Source organism: Oncorhynchus masou, chromosome 13, assembly GCF_036934945.1.
Source record: "Oncorhynchus masou masou isolate Uvic2021 chromosome 13, UVic_Omas_1.1, whole genome shotgun sequence".
Taxonomy (NCBI): domain Eukaryota; kingdom Metazoa; phylum Chordata; class Actinopteri; order Salmoniformes; family Salmonidae; genus Oncorhynchus; species Oncorhynchus masou.
The window spans coordinates 5,456,981-5,475,638 of NC_088224.1; the positions used below are offsets into that span (position 1 = coordinate 5,456,981).

At 43.2% G+C, this 18,658-nt stretch overlaps 1 protein-coding gene across 1 annotated transcript in view; it reads left to right on the forward strand.

Moving 5' to 3' along the window:
• Positions 1-2,045: 2,045 nt before the first annotated feature.
• Positions 2,046-18,658, forward strand: part of ldlrad4a (low density lipoprotein receptor class A domain containing 4a) — a 73,871-nt gene continuing 57,258 nt past the window's right edge. Inside the window, exon 1 of the mRNA XM_064982561.1 lies at positions 2,046-2,343. Within this exon, the coding sequence (XP_064838633.1) occupies positions 2,244-2,343 (100 nt within the window). The 5' untranslated portion in view covers positions 2,046-2,243. The remainder of the gene's footprint in view (positions 2,344-18,658) is intronic.

An 18,658-nucleotide genomic window follows, 5' to 3' on the forward strand; every position in this document is an offset into this window, starting at 1 on the left:
CTAGCACCACAGAATACGTAGGAGAATCAATAAGGAAAAGACAAATCTTCTCCTTGTGACCCTCCTGTGATATCAGACAAAGGTGCAGTGACCTCCCTGATAAACCCTGACCCTAATGGTCGACTATCTAAGGCATGAACAGGTAAAGGCATATCCACAGAAACAATAGGGTTCCCTAAACTATGAGCTAAATTTGTATTAATTAAATTCCCAGCCGCGCCTGAATCTACTAGCGCCTTATACTGTGAATGCAGGGAAAAATCCGGAAAAGTGACAGAGACAAATATTAGTGCAACAGAGGGCTCTGGATGAGAATGGTGCCTACTCACCTGGGGTGATGCCAGAATGCCCTGCCTGCCTTCTCTATTCCCAGAGGAACCAACCCTGCACCGACCAGCAGTGTGCTCTCTGCGACCATAGATGGTGCTCGAGCGGGAACCCCCTCCAGGTCTCCCTGCACACCATCCCTCCCAATTCCATAGTTTTGGGAGAGAGGGTGCGGGAGGATGGAACAACCAGACGCCGATTTAGACGTCCACGAGTAGCCAGCATGTTGTCCAGCCTGATGGACATGTCCACCAGCTGGTCGAAGGAGAGGGTGATGTCTCTACAGGCCAGCTCCCGAAGGACGTCTTCACGTAGACTACAATGGTAATGATCAATCCTGGCCGCCCGGCCAAACTGAGCAATCGGGGGAGAAGGGCCTTGGTCAGGGAGGTGACCAACGACTCTGACAGAGCTCTAGAGTTCCTCTGTAGAGATGGGAGAACCTGCCAGAAGGACAACCATGTCTGCAGCACCCCACCAATCAGGCCTTTATGGTATATTGGCCAGACGGAAGCCACTCCTCGGGAAAAGGCACATGACAGCCCCCTTGGAGTTTGCCAAAAGGTACCTAAAGGACTCTCAGACCATGAGAAATAAGATTCTCTGGTCTGATCAAACCAAGATTTAACTATTTGGCCTGAATGCCAAGCATCAAGTCTGGAGGAAACTTGGCACCATCCCTACGGTGAAGCATGGTGGTGGCAGCATCATGCTGTGGAGATGTTTTTCAGCAGCAGGGACTGATAGACTAGTCAGGATCAAGACAACGATGAACGGAGCAAAGTACAGAGAGATCCTTGATGAAAACCTGCTTCAGAGCTCTCAGGACCTTAGACTGGGGGCGAATATTCACCTTACAACAGGACAACCACCCTAAGCACACAGCCATGATAACGCAGGAGTGGCTTCAGGAAAAGTCCCTGAATGTCCTTGAGGGGCCTAGCCAGAGCCCCGACTTAAACCTGATCGAACATCTCTGGAGAGACTGCAGCAACGCTCCCCATCCAACCTGACAGAGCTTGAGAGGATCTGCAGAGAATGGGAGAAACTCCCCAAGTACAGTTGTGCCAAGCTTGTAGCGTCATACCCAAGAAGACAAGAGTCTGTAATCGCTGCCAAAGGTGCTTCAACAAAGTACTGAGTAAAGAGTCTGAAAACTTATGTAAATGTTTATTTCAGTTTATTTTTAATTTAAATTCCAAAAATATCCTGACTTTGTCATTATGGGATATTGTGTGTAGATTGATGAGAAAAAAACACAATTGAATTAATTTTAGGCTGTAACCTAATGTGGTAGAAGTCAAGGGGTCTGAATACCTTCCGAAAGCACTGTATGGGGTGTGGCTAGTTTTTTTTTTTTTGGGGGGGGGTCTCAGCTGGTTGGGGTGTGGCTGGTGATGCGGTGGTCTTCTTGGCCTGGGTTCGCTCTGTGTAGGTCCTTCGGGAGTCGGACTAGCAGGTCAGGGGGGTTGTCTCTCTCTCTCACAGCCCCTCTCCCCCTCTTTCTCTCACTGTCATTGTCACCAGCAGCAGTCTCCCTCCTCCACCATCCCACTGCTCCCGAGTCTAGCTTCCCCCCCCCCCCCCCCCCCCCATGTCTGGCAGCCTGTCTAGAACCGCTCCCCTTTTGGAAAGCGGAGGGAGGAGGGGTGGGGTGTAAGCCTGCCCACACCAGGAGCACGGAACACAGCCATTCTTTTGAATGAATGCGAGAGGGACGCTGGAAAACATTTCAAGATGTGGGGTGTCTATTCACCATAGGTAACATCGCTACATCGTGACTAGGTTGGAATGACGTGAGAAATGTGGAACCATAGAGGCCGACTCTGACAGCGGGAGCTGCTGTACAAGTTGTCAGTCCTGTGTAGGGCCACTGTCGGCGGCTCTTCCCCGGCGTCCCGCTACTCCCGAGCCCCATGCAAAACACAACGGTACCGGGCAGCTCCATCAACTCTAACTCCAATGTCATTTGCTCCTGCAACTGCACTGGATCCCAGTCACAGGGGATGGATATATGTAAGTAACTACGCATTTATGACACTACGTTGCTGTTTTAAAATGAAACCGATTTGCGCATTTATTGTTACAATAAACCGACCGAAAGAGCGACAGGACAGTTGGTTTAACCTGTAACCGTTAAATTGTGACAGCAGTCTCTCGACCGAGCGCAACCGCAATATAGGGTTTCGCTGAATTTCGTGTGTGTTTTAGATAAACGGTGTTGTATTTATTCACTGGATGGTTGGTGGCAGGCTATTTTCGATCATTCTGTCCATCTGAGTTTTAGAAAACGCAGACGTGACGTGTGGTGCATTGCATTAGGATATTATTTAATTGAGGTCACAATGACTCTGGACTTCGATTGTATTTAAAAAAAAAAATGAAGTTAATAATGATATTGTCGATGGTTATGTTGGGTGCACATTTCCACATGTATGCCTGTTTCTCAGTGAAACCTAACTCGAAACTATGCGTCCATGTCACATTACGTCTTCAGCTCCAGAGGGGCTGCGCAGACATTCTCCAAAACTCCTGCAGTCTCGGCTAACTTGGCCTACTCCCACATTCAAAAATGTCTCATAGTTTGGTAGACGTAGGCCTACATACAGTAGACTACAGTAGAGGATAGGCAGGCTACAGCTAACGGCTCAGACTGGAAATAGCTATTTCTTTGTCATCTGTGGCCTAGCCTACATCCCGTTATAGTGGTGGAATATGTGATATTGTCAGACAGAGACAGTAATTCACAGCAGACAGGCAGGCAGACTGGTTGGCAGACAGGCAAGCAGACAGGCAGGCGGTGGGTTCACCCTACCCCCACCTCCCCCGTGCAGTGCAGAGCAGACCGTCTTGCCTAAACATCCAGACAGGGCTGTGGGTTAGGGCTGTCTGAAACACACAGTGGACAAAGGCATTGCAATAATGAGTATGGGAACTAAGGCTCTCACCGGGACTCTGCCTGGTGTGTGTTAGTGCAGCCCATGGTTGTAACACATGGCCCAAATATATTCTAACATGTAAAGGAGGTGTAGAAGAGACTCTTGTCCCAGCTGTCTAGTGGAGCTAGAGGAAGACTGTGACATGTCCTTAGATTGATTATAGATCAACCTCATGTAGGGAAATTGTTTACTCCAATATGTCTTACAAATAACTAAAATGTTATTTGTCCCATGCTTTGTAGTTGTGGACTAAAAGTGCAATGCTTAATAATGAGGGCTTCCCAAAAAGCAGAGAGAAAGATAGAAAAATAATAGAAATAATAACACCAAGAATAAATACACAAATGAATGTTAACTTGTGCATTCACAAAGTATTCAGACCCCCTTCCCCTTTTCCACATTTTGTTACGTTACAGCCTTCAAAAATGTATGAAATTAATTTTTAAATTATCCCCCCTAACCCCCTACCCCCCTAACCCAATCTACACACAATACCCCATAATGACATCACAATACCCCATAATGACAAAACAAAAACAGGATTTTTGAAATGTAGACAAATGTATTACAAATAAAAAACAGAAATATCTTATTTACATAAGCATTCAGACCCTTTACTATAAGACTCAAAATTGAGCTCAGGTGCATCGAGGCACAGATCTTGGGAAGGGTACTAAAAAATGTCTGCAGCATTGAAGGTCCAAGAACACAGTGGCCTCCATCATTCTTAAATGGAAGAAGTTTGGAACCACCAAGACTCTTCCTAGAGCTGGCCGCCTGACCAAACTGAGCAATCGGGGGAGAAGGGCCTTGGTCAGGGAGGTGACCAAGGACTCAATGGTCACTTTGACAGAGCTCCAGAGTTCATCTGTGGAGATGGGAGAACCTTCCAGAAGGACAACCATCTCTGCAGGCCTCCACCAATCAGGCCTTTGTGGTAGAGTGTCCACACGGAAACCACTCCGCATTAAAATGCACATGACAGCCTGCTTGGAGTTTGCCAAAAGGCACCTTGCCCCGTGGCAAGATTCTCTGGTCTGATGAAACCATGATTGAACTCTTTGGCCTGAATGCCAAGCGTCACGTCTGGAGGAAACCTGGCACCATCCCTACGGTAAAGCATGGTGGTGGCAGCATCATGCTGTGGGGATGATTTTCAGCAGCAGGGACTGGGAGACTAGTCAGGATCGAGGCAAAGATGATCCGAGCAAAGTACAGAGAGATCCTTGATGAAAACCTGCTCCAGAGCTCTCAGGACCTCAGACTGGGGGCGAAGGTTCACCTTCCAACAGGACAATGACCTTAAACACATAGACAAGACAACTCAGGAATGGCTTCGGGACAAGTCTCTGAATGTCTTTGAGTGGCCCAGCCAGAGCCCAGATTTGAACCTGATCGAACATCTCTGGAGAGACCTGAAAATAGCTGTGCAGCGATGCTCCCCATCCAACCTGACAGAGCGTGAAAGGATCTGCAGAGAAGAATGGGAGAAACTCCCCAAATACAGGTGTGCCAAGTTTATAACGTCATACCCAAGAAGATTAGAGGATTCAGCAAAATACTGAGTAAAGGATCTGAATACTTATGTAAATGTGATATTTCAGTCACATGTTTTTCCAAATTTGCTCAAATAAAAACATTAAAAGTTTTTGTTTTGTCATTTTAAGTGTATTGTGATGTCATTATAAGGGTACTGTGTGTAGATTGATGAACAAAATATATAATCCATTTTAGAATAAGCCTGTAATGTATGTCTTGTTGTTGAAAAAGTCAGGTTTCTGAATACTTTCCTAAAGCACTGTACACCGGGTACCAGTACTAAGTCAATGTGCGGGGGTACGATGTAATAACATGGGTATATACAGGAAGTACCAGTACTGAGTCAATGTGCAGGGGTACGATGTAATAACATGGGTATATACAGGAAGTACCAGTACTGAGTCAATGTGCGGGGGTACAATGTAATAACATGGGTATATACAGGAAGTACCAGTACTGAGTTGATGTGCGGGGGTACGATGTAATAACATGGGTATATACAGGAAGTACCAGTACTGAGTTGATGTGCGGGGGTACGATGTAATAACATGGGTATATACAGGAAGTACCAGTACTGAGTCAATGTGCGGGGGTACGATGTAATAACATGGGTATATACAGGAAGTACCAGTACTGAGTTGATGTGCGGGGGTACGATGTAATAACATGGCTATATACAGGAAGTACCAGTACTGAGTCAATGTGCGGGGGTACAATGTAATAACATGGCTATATACAGGAAGTACCAGTACTGAGTCAATGTGCAGGGGTACGATGTAATAACATGGGTATATACAGGAAGTACCAGTAATGAGTCAATGTGCGGGGGTACAATGTAATAACATGGGTATATACAGGAAGTACCAGTACTGGTCTCCTGGTACTGGCCTCATTACTGCTTGGGGTACCTGCTGTGGAGTTGAAGTCCCTGCTGCATCGAGCCTTTGTCGTCCTGGTGTTGGAAGACCCAATCTTGGGCTCTCACTGACGAGTTCCGCCTGGTGGGGAGCTGTGAGGATAGATTGGCATAGGCCACGTAACTCCTGCTTGAGGTCTTCGTCCCTCCTCTCAAGGCAGGTGAAAAGTTGCTGAAAAAGGGTTACCATGGTTGGGTGTGGTTCTGGTCCCCCAACTGCTCCTTCAGTCAGCAGCTCACCCAGTTCTGGTTGTCTTTGGCCCCGCGGTCGGGCTCCTAGTTTCTCATACTTGACCTCTTCTTCACCAGACGATTCCATGGTATTCCACCCCGGTTCAACTTCAGGTACCTTTTCTGACAGTTGATGCTGTTGCTGAGAACGCAATCCTGTACTCATTCCTTTACCTCTCTTGTTGTAATTCACTGATTTGCGGTACGCCATCCCACCACTGCCACCATATGTCACGTAGAGTAGGCCAGAAGGCTAAACTGGATAACCTAACCTCTATCAAAATAAAAAGATGGCGGAACCGCAAACATTCTTCTGTGCAAAGGTGTTTATTTACAAGTGATTCCGGAACAAAAAAACAACAGTACTGCCATCAACGTCTACCTTATGGGACAGCTTAAAAACAATGCTGCCCCATCCACAGCTCAATTCAAACTGCCTCTCCATGACTGAAAGAGAGGCTCCTTTTGTAGGGCTAGCCCCTCCCCTCAGAACATTAACCCTAATTAATTAATCAATTAACAATACAAACCTACATTTTCCATGAACTAAACATACTAAAGGATATACATTGCAACACAGTTTTAAACAATATCACAACATAACATTTACAACATTACATCACTACTGACAATATCTTTCAATATGCCCATATGCATTAATGAGCCATTTGGGACAGGCACTATAAAGCCAACCCAATTCCCTTAGCTCGGGTCCTTTTCCAGCATACCCGGAAGCTACAGAGATGGAGAGAGAGGAACAGAACAAACAAACAATGCGCTCATCCACAACATTGATAAGTATAATAATTATTGTATCTCTCAAATATGAACATTGACAAGTGTGAAATGCATGCACCGAGACAGAAGTTAATTTGTGTGTCGACCCACATTGTTAACTTATCTTATAATGGCGCAGGGAGGAGTGATGAATATGTGTGTGCGTTAAAGAACCAAATGCTGCCCGCGGCCAGTGACGGACTTCTACGTCACATATATACAGGAAGTACCAGTACTGAGTCAATGTTCGGGGTACGATGTAATAACATGGCTATATACAGGAAGTACCAGTATTGAGTCAATGTGCGGGGGTACGATGTAGTAACATCCATACAGAAAATGTCGAAATGTTCCCTTAGGGTATGGAAGTACCAGTACTGAGTCAATGTGCGGGGGTATGATGTAATAACATGGCTATATACAGGGAGTACCACTACTGAGTCAATGTGCGGGGGTACGATGTAATAACATGGGTATATACAGGAAGTACCAGTACTGGTCTCCTGGTACTGGCCTCATTACTGCTTGGGGTACCTGCTGTGGAGTTGAAGTCCCTGCTGCATCGAGCCTTTGTCGTCCTGGTGTTGGAAGACCCAATCTTGGGCTCTCACTGACGAGTTCCGCCTGGTGGGGAGCTGTGAGGATAGATTGGCATAGGCCACGTAACTCCTGCTTGAGGTCTTCGTCCCTCCTCTCAAGGCAGGTGAAAAGTTGCTGAAAAAGGGTTACCATGGTTGGGTGTGGTTCTGGTCCCCCAACTGCTCCTTCAGTCAGCAGCTCACCCAGTTCTGGTTGTCTTTGGCCCCGCGGTCGGGCTCCTAGTTTCTCATACTTGACCTCTTCTTCACCAGACGATTCCATGGTATTCCACCCCGGTTCAACTTCAGGTACCTTTTCTGACAGTTGATGCTGTTGCTGAGAACGCAATCCTGTACTCATTCCTTTACCTCTCTTGTTGTAATTCACTGATTTGCGGTACGCCATCCCACCACTGCCACCATATGTCACGTAGAGTAGGCCAGAAGGCTAAACTGGATAACCTAACCTCTATCAAAATAAAAAGATGGCGGAACCGCAAACATTCTTCTGTGCAAAGGTGTTTATTTACAAGTGATTCCGGAACAAAAACAACAGTACTGCCATCAACGTCTACCTTATGGGACAGCTTAAAAACAATGCTGCCCCATCCACAGCTCAATTCAAACTGCCTCTCCATGACTGAAAGAGAGGCTCCTTTTGTAGGGCTAGCCCCTCCCCTCAGAACATTAACCCTAATTAATTAATCAATTAACAATACAAACCTACATTTTCCATGAACTAAACATACTAAAGGATATACATTGCAACACAGTTTTAAACAATATCACAACATAACATTTACAACATTACATCACTACTGACAATATCTTTCAATATGCCCATATGCATTAATGAGCCATTTGGGACAGGCACTATAAAGCCAACCCAATTCCCTTAGCTCGGGTCCTTTTCCAGCATACCCGGAAGCTACAGAGATGGAGAGAGAGAACAGAACAAACAAACAATGCGCTCATCCACAACATTGATAAGTATAATAATTATTGTATCTCTCAAATATGAACATTGACAAGTGTGAAATGCATGCACCGAGACAGAAGTTAATTTGTGTGTCGACCCACATTGTTAACTTATCTTATAATGGCGCAGGGAGGAGTGATGAATATGTGTGTGCGTTAAAGAACCAAATGCTGCCCGCGGCCAGTGACGGACTTCTACGTCACATATATACAGGAAGTACCAGTACTGAGTCAATGTTCGGGGGTACGATGTAATAACATGGCTATATACAGGAAGTACCAGTATTGAGTCAATGTGCGGGGGTACGATGTAGTAACATCCATACAGAAAATGTCGAAATGTTCCCTTAGGGTATGGAAGTACCAGTACTGAGTCAATGTGCGGGGGTATGATGTAATAACATGGCTATATACAGGGAGTACCACTACTGAGTCAATGTGCGGGGGTACGATGTAATAACATGGGTATATACAGGAAGTACCAGTACTGAGTCAATGTGCGGGGTACGATGTAATAACATGGCTATATACAGGTAGTACCAGTACTGAGTCAATGTGCGGGGGTACGATGTAATAACATGGGTATATACAGGAAGTACCAGTACTGAGTCAATGTGCGGGGGTACGATGTAATAACATGGCTATATACAGGAAGTACCAGTACTGAGTCAATGTGCGGGGGTACGATGTAATAACATGGGTATATACAGGAAGTACCAGTACTGAGTCAATGTGCGGGGGTACGATGTAATAACATGGCTATATACAGGAAGTACCAGTACTGAGTCAATGTGCGGGGGTACGATGTAATAACATGGGTATATACAGGAAGTACCAGTACTGAGTCAATGTGCGGGGGTACGATGTAATAACATGGCTATATACAGGAAGTACCAGTACTGAGTCAATGTGCGGGGGTACGATGTAATAACTTGGCTATATACAGGAAGTACCAGTACTGAGTCAATGTGCTGTGGTATGATGTAATAACATGGCTATATACAGGAAGTACCAGTACTGAGTCAATGTGCGGGGGTACGATGTAATAACATGGGTATATACAGGAAGTACCAGTACTGAGTCAATGTTCAGGGGTACAATGTAATAACATGGGTATATACAGGAAGTACCAGTACTGAGTCAATGTGCGGGGGTACAATGTAATAACATGGGTATATACAGGAAGTACCAGTACTGAGTCAATGTGCGGGGGTACAATGTAATAACATGGGTATATACAGGAAGTACCAGTACTGAGTCAATGTGTGTGGGTACGATGTAATAACATGGCTATATACAGGAAGTACCAGTGCTGAGTCAATGTGCGGGGGTACGATGTAATAACTTGGCTATATACAGGAAGTACCAGTACTGAGTCAATGTGCGGGGGTACGATGTAGTAACATGGGTATATACAGGAAGTACCAGTACTGAGTCAATGTGCGGGGGTACGATGTAATAACATGGGTATATACAGGAAGTACCAGTACTGAGTTGATGTGCGGGGGTATGATGTAATAACATGGGTATATACAGGAAGTACCAGTACTGAGTCAATGTGCGGGGGTACGATGTAAAACACGGCTATATACAGGGAGAACCAGATAATACCATGGTTATATACAAGGTAGAGGTCGACCGATTAATCGGAATGGCCGATTAATTAGGGCGTATATCAAGTTTTCATAACAATCGGAAATCGGTATTTTTGGGCGCCGATTTTCCTATTTTTTTATTTTTATTTTTGACACATTTATTTAATCTTTATTTAACTAGAGAAGTTAGTTAAGAACACATTCTTAACTGACGGCCTAGGAACGGTGGGTTAACTGCCTCGTTCAGGGGCAGAAAGACAGATTTTCACCTTGTCAGCTCGGGGGATCTTGCAACCTTACAGTTAGCTAGTCCAACGCAGTAACGACCTGCCTCTCTCTCGTTGCACTCCACAAGGAGACTGCCTGTTACGCAACTGCAGCAAGCCAAGGTAAGTTGCTAGCTAGCATTAAACTTTTCTTATAAAAACAATCAATCATAATCACTCGTTAACTACACATGGTTGATGATATTACTAGATATTATCTAGCGTGTCCTGTGTTGCATATAATCTGACTGAGCATACAAGCACACAAGTATCTGACTGAGCGGTGGTCAAGCATTGCGCTGTTTATTACTTCAAACCTATCAACTCCCGAGATGACGCTGGTGTGACCGAAGTGAAATGGCTGGCTAGTTAGCACATGCTAATAGTGTTTCAAACTTCACTCGCTCTGAGCCTTCTAGTAGTTGTTCCCCTTGCTCTGCATGGGTAACGCTGCTTCGATGTGGTGGCTGTTGTCGTTGTGTTGCTAGTTTGAGCCCAGGGAGGAGCGAGGAGAGGGACGGAGGATATACCGTTACACTGGCAATAATAAAGTGCCTATAAGAACATCCAATAGTCAAAGGTTAATTAAATACAAATGGTATAGAGGGAAATAGTCCTATAATTCCTATAATAACTACAACCTAAAACTTCTTACCTGGGAATATTGAAGACTCATGGTCTTTGGTAGAGACATTTCCATATGTCTGTGTTAGCTGCATGTGTGACATAACTCCACCAGTCCTATGTATGATATCATTCACTAAAATTATACATTTTTTTAAATGTACATAAAAAAAATCTATTAGTATATTTGAGTTTAACCACAATATTTGTTGTATTATTTGTTCTGTCTTTTCAGGTGGATTAAGCTGAAATTGCAACCAATTGTCTAAGGCTTGTTTTAAAAATAATGATATTTTGGAGATTATTTATTTTTCAAACAACCCGAAAGTGAGCAGGTGTAATCTGAATAAAGGGAAAAATGCCCTTCTTGAACATAGGATGAGACATTCCTACCAATTTACCAGAGAACCAGTTTGGATTGAAGTATAATTTTTGTATGAATTATGCCTTTAGTGAGAGGTCTAATGCATTAATATTTAATCATTTCTGCCCTCCGAATTCATACTCGTTACATAAATAGGCCCTTTTAATTTTGTCTGGCATGTTATTCCAAATAAAATGAAGTATTTTTGTTCATATAATTTAAAAAGCAGGTCACTAGGTGTAGGCAAAACCATAAGCAAATAGGTCAACTATGATATGACTAAAGAGTAAATCAGGGTGATTTTTCCACAAATAGACAGGTATTTTCCTTTCCATGGTAACAATATCTTGTCTATTTTTTCTAACTTTCTATAAACATTTATTGGAGTGAGATAATTTATTTATGTTGGGATATGTATACCAAGTATGTCCACATCTCCGTCAGAGCATTTAATTGGTAGACTACACGGTAATGTAAAATTTGCATTTTTTAGAGATCCAATACTTAATATGGTACACTTATCATAATTTGGTTTAATCCAGAGAGGTTAGCAAATGTATCTAGATCCTCTATGAGGCCGTGGAGAGACTCTAATTGTGGTTTTAAAAGAAAACATGAATCATCAGTTTACAATGACACCTTAGTTTTTAAGCCACAGATTTCTAATCCCTTAATATTATTCTTTAATCTAATTTTAACAGATAACATTTCGTTGGCAATAATATATAGATATGCCGATAGTGGACAACCTTGTTTTACTCATCGAGATAGTTTAAAACGTTCTGAGATGTAGCCATTATTTACTATTTTACACCTAGGGTTAATATACATTACTTTAAGAGATTCCCCAAAATTGAAATATTCTCGGCATTTATATACACTGCTCAAAAAAATAAAGGGACCTCTTAAACAACACAATGTAACTCCAAGTCAATCATACTTCTGTGAAATCAAACTGTCCACTTAGAAAGCAACACTGATTGACAATAAATTCCACATGCTGTTGTGCAAATGGAATAGACACCAGGTGGAAATTATAGGCAATTCGCAAGACACCCCCAATAAAGGAGTGGTTCTGCAGGTGGTGACCACAGACCACTTCTCAGTTCCTATGCTTCCTGGCTGATGCTTTCACTCTAGTGGTAGCATGAGACAGAGTCTACAACCCACACAAGTGGCTCAGGTAGTGCAGCTCATCCAGGATGGCACATCAATGTGAGCTGTGGCAAGAAGGTTTGCTGTGTCTGTCAGCGTAGTGTTCAGAGCATGGAGGCGCTACCAGGAGACAGGCCAGTACATCAGGAGGCGTGGGGGAGGCCGTAGGAGGGCAACAACCCAGCAGCAGGACCGCTACCTCCGCCTTTGTGCAAGGAGGAGCAGGAGGAGCACTGCCAGAGCCCTGCAAAATGACCTCCAGCAGGCCACAAATGTGTATGTGTCTGCTCAAACGGTCAGTGCAAGACCTCATGTGGCTGGAGTGTGTCAGCAGTTCCTGCAAGAGGAAGGCATTGATGCTATGGACTGGCCCGCCCGTTCCCCAGACCTGAATCCAATTGAGCACATCTGGGACATGATGTCTCGCTCCATCCACCAACGCCACGTTGCACCACAGACTGTCCAGGAGTTGGCGGATGCTTTAGTCCAGGTCTGGGAGGAGATCCTTCAGGAGACATCAGGAGCATGCCCAGGCGTTGTAGGGAGGTCATACAGGCACGTGGAGGCCACACACACTACTGAGCCTCATTTTGACTTGTTTTAAGGACATTACATCAAAGTTGGATCAGCCTGTAGTGTGGTTTTCCACTTTAATTTTGAGTGTGACTCCAAATCCAGACCTCCATGGGTTGATAAATTTGATTTCCATAATTTTTGTGTGATTTTGTTGTCAGCACATTCAACTATGTAAAGAAAAAATTATTTAATAAGAATATTTCATTCATTCAGATGTGTTATTTTAGTGTTCCCTTTACTTTTTTGAGCAGTGTATAAATTCCAGTCGTACTTTATCAAAAGCCTTTTCAAAATCAGCTATGAAAACCAGTCCTGGTGTCGCCGATATTTCATAGTGTTCTATTGTTTCCAGTACTTGTCTTATATTATCTCCAACGTATAATCCATGTAAAAAACCTGCATGATGAGGATGAATAATATCTGACAATACTTATTTAATTCTATGCGCCAAGCACAGTGGGGCAAAAAGTACTTAGTCAGCCACCAATTGTGCAAGTTCTCCCACTTAAAGTATTTGGTCACCTACAAACAAGCAAGATTTCTGGCTCTCACAGACCTGTAACTTCTTCTTTAAGAGGCTCCTCTGTCCTCCACTCGTTACCTGTATTAATGGCACCCATTTGATCTTGTTATCAGTATAAAAGACACCTGTCCACAACCTCAAACAGTCACACTCCAAACTCCACTATGGCCAAGATTAAAGAGCTGTCAAAGGACACCAGAAACAAAATTGTAGACCTGCACCAGGCTGGGAAGACTGAATCTGCAATAGGTAAGCAGCTTAGTTTGACAAAATCAACTGTGGGAGCAATTATTAGGAAATGGAAGACATACAAGACCACTGATAATCTCCCTCGATCTGGGTCTCCACGCAAGATCTCACCTCGTGGGGTCAAAATGATGACAAGAACGGTGAGAAAAAATTACAGAACCACACGGGGGGACCTAGTGAATGACCTGCAGAGAGCTGGGACCAAAGTAACAAAGCCTACCATCAGTAACACACTACGCCGCCAGGGACTCAAATCCTGCAGTGCCAGACGTGTCCTCCTGCTTAAGCCAGTACATGTCCAGGCCCGTCTGAGGTTTGCTAGAGAGCATTTGGATGATCCAGAAGAAGATTGGGAGAATGTCATATGGTCAGATGAAACCAATATATAACTTTTTGGTAAAAACTCAAATCGTCGTGTTTGGAGGACAAAGAATGCTGAGTTGCATCATAAAGAACACCATACCTACTGTGAAGCATGGGGGTGGAAACATCATGCTTTGGGGCTGTTTTTCTGCAACGGGACCAGGACGACTGATTCGTGTAAAGGAAAGAATGAATGGGGCCATGTATCGTGAGATTTTGAGTGAAAACCTCCTTCCATCAGCAAGGGCATTGAAGATGAAACGTGGCTGGGTCTTTCAGCATGACAATGATCCCAAACACACTGCCCGGGCAAAGAAGGAGTGGCTTCGTAAGAAGCATTTCAAGGTCCTGGAGTGGCCTAGCCAGTCCCCAGATCTTAACCCCATAGAAAATCTTTGGAGGGAGTTGAAAGTCCGTGTTGCCCAGCAACAGCCCCAAAACATCACTGCTCTAGAGGAGATCAGCATGGAGGAATGGGCCAAAATACCAGCAACAGTGTGTGAAAACTTTGTGAAAACTTACAGAAAACGTTTGACCTCTGTCATTGCCAACAAAGGGTATATAACAAAGTATTGAGCTAAACTTTTGTTATTGACCAAATACTTATTTTCCACCATAATTTGCAAATAAATTCAAAAAAAATCCTACAATGTGATTTTCTGGATTTTTTTTCTCATTTTGTCTGTCATAGTTGAAGTGTACATATGATGAAAATTACAGGCCTCTCTCATCTTTTTAAGTGGGAGAACTTGCACAATTGGTGGCTGACTAAATACTATCTTGCCCCACTGTATATATGCCAATTATGTGATGATCCGACCACATTCTGTCCCCTATCAACACCTTTTAAACTTTTGGTGCCAGAGAGAATGGTATAAGAAAGTAGTCAACACGACTAGCTTGATTAAGCCTCCGCCATGTATATCTCACTAGGTCAGGGTATGTAAGCCTCCATATATCCACTAATTCCAATATATTCATGACATTCATGATTTCCTTAAGTGCCTGAGGGTGATAGTTTGTAGTGTGATTTCCTTTCCGGTCCATAGAGGTATTTAAGACCGTATTAAAATCTCCTACCATAATAATAGAGTCTAGTGTTGCTTGTTGAGTTGATAAATTCTTAAGTATAGTTTCAAAGAAGCTTTGATCATCATTATTTGGTCCGTTAAGGTTAATAAGCCATATCTGTTTATTGTCCAATAACATTTAAAATGATCCACCTACCTTGATGATTTGCACATTTGGATCAAAATGACTGTTATTTAAAACCATCACCCCTTTTGAATTTCTTTGCCCATGGGAGAAATTTACTATTCCACCCTCTAAAGGCCCCCCTCATCCCGAGTTGGTTTGTCATCCCAATGCCCGGCAGACCACCCCCGACTCCCTGTATCCCATAGCCCTGAAAAGACTGGGATCCTTCCTTCGAAAAGAGCACAAAGTGCCATTTACACAACAGAAGTAGATCAACCACGAAATGCATTTCCATCACCCTCATCTCCATTTGTATTATATATAGCAATCAAAATATATATATATATTTTAAAAAATCCTGTTACTTAATTTCCGTAATTAACTATTAATATATGTAGTAATGGAGACAATTTATGCGAATGATTTTACCTCTCACCAGTCTCACCATTACCAAAATTACATTATTGCAAGCAATCATTACATTAGCAAACAGTTATTGTGAATCATCCTATATTGTCCCTAACATATTTTACTCCTTTGCAACAGTTGTGTGATACGCACATACCCCCACACACTCATACACACTCAACCCTTTCCAACCACACAACCAAAGGCTCACATTCTCAACAGTTGCACCATCCCAGAGCCCAACTCAAGAAAGGTCCTGATTTACAAATGCATTTACAGTTGCAGCTGTATGAGAAGGCCTGCAAGACCGTGCAGAAAAAATGGGCAGAAATGGAGAGATTTTATTAACCATTGTCACATCCTAGATGATGGAGGTCAAATGTACACCTTTTTGCTGAAACACCCACAACACGGTCCCCCGTATTGACCATATTCCCAAGCATCTCCATGCAGTCAGCCTTTTGATTTTGTGCCACCAGGGCCACAATAACATACCCCCTCTCTGAATGTCCAAGTGGGAACCCCTCCCCATGAGTTACTGCAGCTAGTGTTGCCAGCACTGCCACTGCCTGGGTGGGGGCACCCCACCGGAATCCCCACCGGCTAGGTACAAGGTCATCAATGTTCTCATTAGCAGCTTTGAGAATTTCCTTGTATAGTAAATCAAATCAAAGTTTATTGTCACGTGCGCTGAATACAACAGGTCACACCTCACAGTGAAATGCTGACTACAACAGGTGTAGACCTCACAGTGAAATGCTGAATACAACAGGTGTAGACCTCACAGTGAAATGCTGACTACAACAGGTGTAGACCTCACAGTGAAATGCTGAATACAACAGGTGTAGACCTCACAGTGAAATGCTGAATACAACAGGTGTAGTAGACCTTACAGTGAAATGCTGAATACAACAGGTGTAGTAGACCTTACAGTGAAATGCTGAATACAACAGGTGTAGACCTCACAGTGAAATGCTGAATACAACAGGTGTAGACCTCACAGTGAAATGCTGAATACAACAGGTGTAGACCTCACAGTGAAATGCTGACTACAACAGGTGTAGACCTCACAGTGAAATGCTGAATACAACAGGTGTAGACCTCACAGTGATATGCTGAATACAACAGGTGTAGACCTCACAGTGAAATACTTACTTACAGGCTCTAACCAATAGTGCGGGAAAATATGTGTGTGTGTGTGTGTGTGTGTGTGTGTGTGTGTGTGTGTGTGTGTGTGTGTGTGTGTGTGTGTGTGTGTGTGTGTGTGTGTGTGTGTGTGTGTGTGTGTGTGTGTGTGTGGGTAAGTAAGTAAAGAAATAAAACAACAGTAAAAAGATATTTGAAAATAACAGTAGCAAGGCTATTAATAGTCAGGCTTATTGAGGTAGTATTTACATGTAGATATGGTTAAAGTGACTATGCATATATGATGAACAGAGAGTAGCAGTAGCGTAAAAAGAGGGGTTGGCTCTCCCTTTAGGGGGCTTTGGCTTTGCAGGACCAACCCTGTCAAGCAGACTCAGAATCTTGAGGGGGCGGTGCTGCTCTCGGTCTCTGACTGCATTTTGGCTGCATACAGACCGCTTACAGCAGGCCCATAAAACAGTTAGGGACTTCTCCTTAGTATCTGAGTCATTCAGGTGGGTGTCTATGGTATAGGGTTGTGGACCGTTCCATCAATATAGGATCATAAATAAATAAATTTGAAATAATTTATTTTAAAAATGTAGTTCCCCATGATAGGACAATAAATAAATAAATAAGACGTATAAGTCATTATAAAAAGTATATCCATCATCTGAACAACATTGAAACCCTCCCACACCCCCTCTCACAGCAATACATTGGTTCTGGGATATGCAACCATTTCCTTTCTCACTCAATGCCACACTTTCCCAAACATAAAAAACACTCACCATCCATCCACACATACTGTGCCTTCTGTTTACTGAGTTTTTATCTTCACCATGTTGAATTAGTGCTTTTGTCTTCCAATTAGTTATATTTGAAGATGCATAGAAAAGCTATATTTTTTTATCCATAACCGGGCAAGAATTGTGTTTCATTATTTTCCTCATCTATAAGAACTTGGTAATTTTTAAAATAACCATGGAGTAGTCTTTGTGTCTCTGAACAACTGGTTATCAATACATAGTTTATCAACGACGAGAGCTACTCGTTTCCCTTTTAATTTATTTTCCTTGAAAATTGGGTACAGAACTTTACGCCGTTCTGCAATTTCCTTCAGAAACTGGTCATTCATGACAATTTGGGTCCCAGCAAGTCTTTTACCCAGTTTAACCATTATTTTATCTTTAAATGAAGCACATTTGGCAGCGATTGGGCGTTCATACCTCTGCCCTCACTGTCCGAAGCAGTATACACGTTCGAGTTGGATTTTGTCAATAGCTTAAATAAAGGTGAAATGAAAAAATAAAATAAAAATAATTATAGTCATTGTATTAGTGGAAATGGTATTACCATCAATAAGGCATCAATAGTAGTAGTAGTAATATTAGTGGAAATGGTGTTACCATTAACATCAATATTATTATTATTATTAGTAGTAGTGGAAATGGTATTACTATTAACATCAATAAGGCATCAAAAACCTCTACCCCCAGCTGTGCCCTGGACACCATATGTGAGTTGATTGCCCCTCATCTACCTTCTGAGCTCGTGCTGCTAGGTGACCTAAACTGGGACATGCTTAACACCCCGGCCATCCTACAATCTAAGCTTGATGCCCTCAATCTCACACAAATGATCAATGAACCTACCAGGTACAACCCCAAATCCGTAAACACGGGCACCCTCTTAGATGTCATCCTAACTAACTCGACCTCCAAATACACCTCTGCTGTTTTAAACCAAGATCTCAGTGATCACTGCCTTATTGCCTGCATCTGTAATGGGTCTGTGGTGGACCACCCCTCATCACTGTCAAACGCTCCCTAAAACACTTCAGAGAACAGGCCTTTCTAATCGACCTGGCCCGGGTATCCTGGAATGACATTGACCTCATCCTGTCAGTAGAGGATGCCTGATTATTC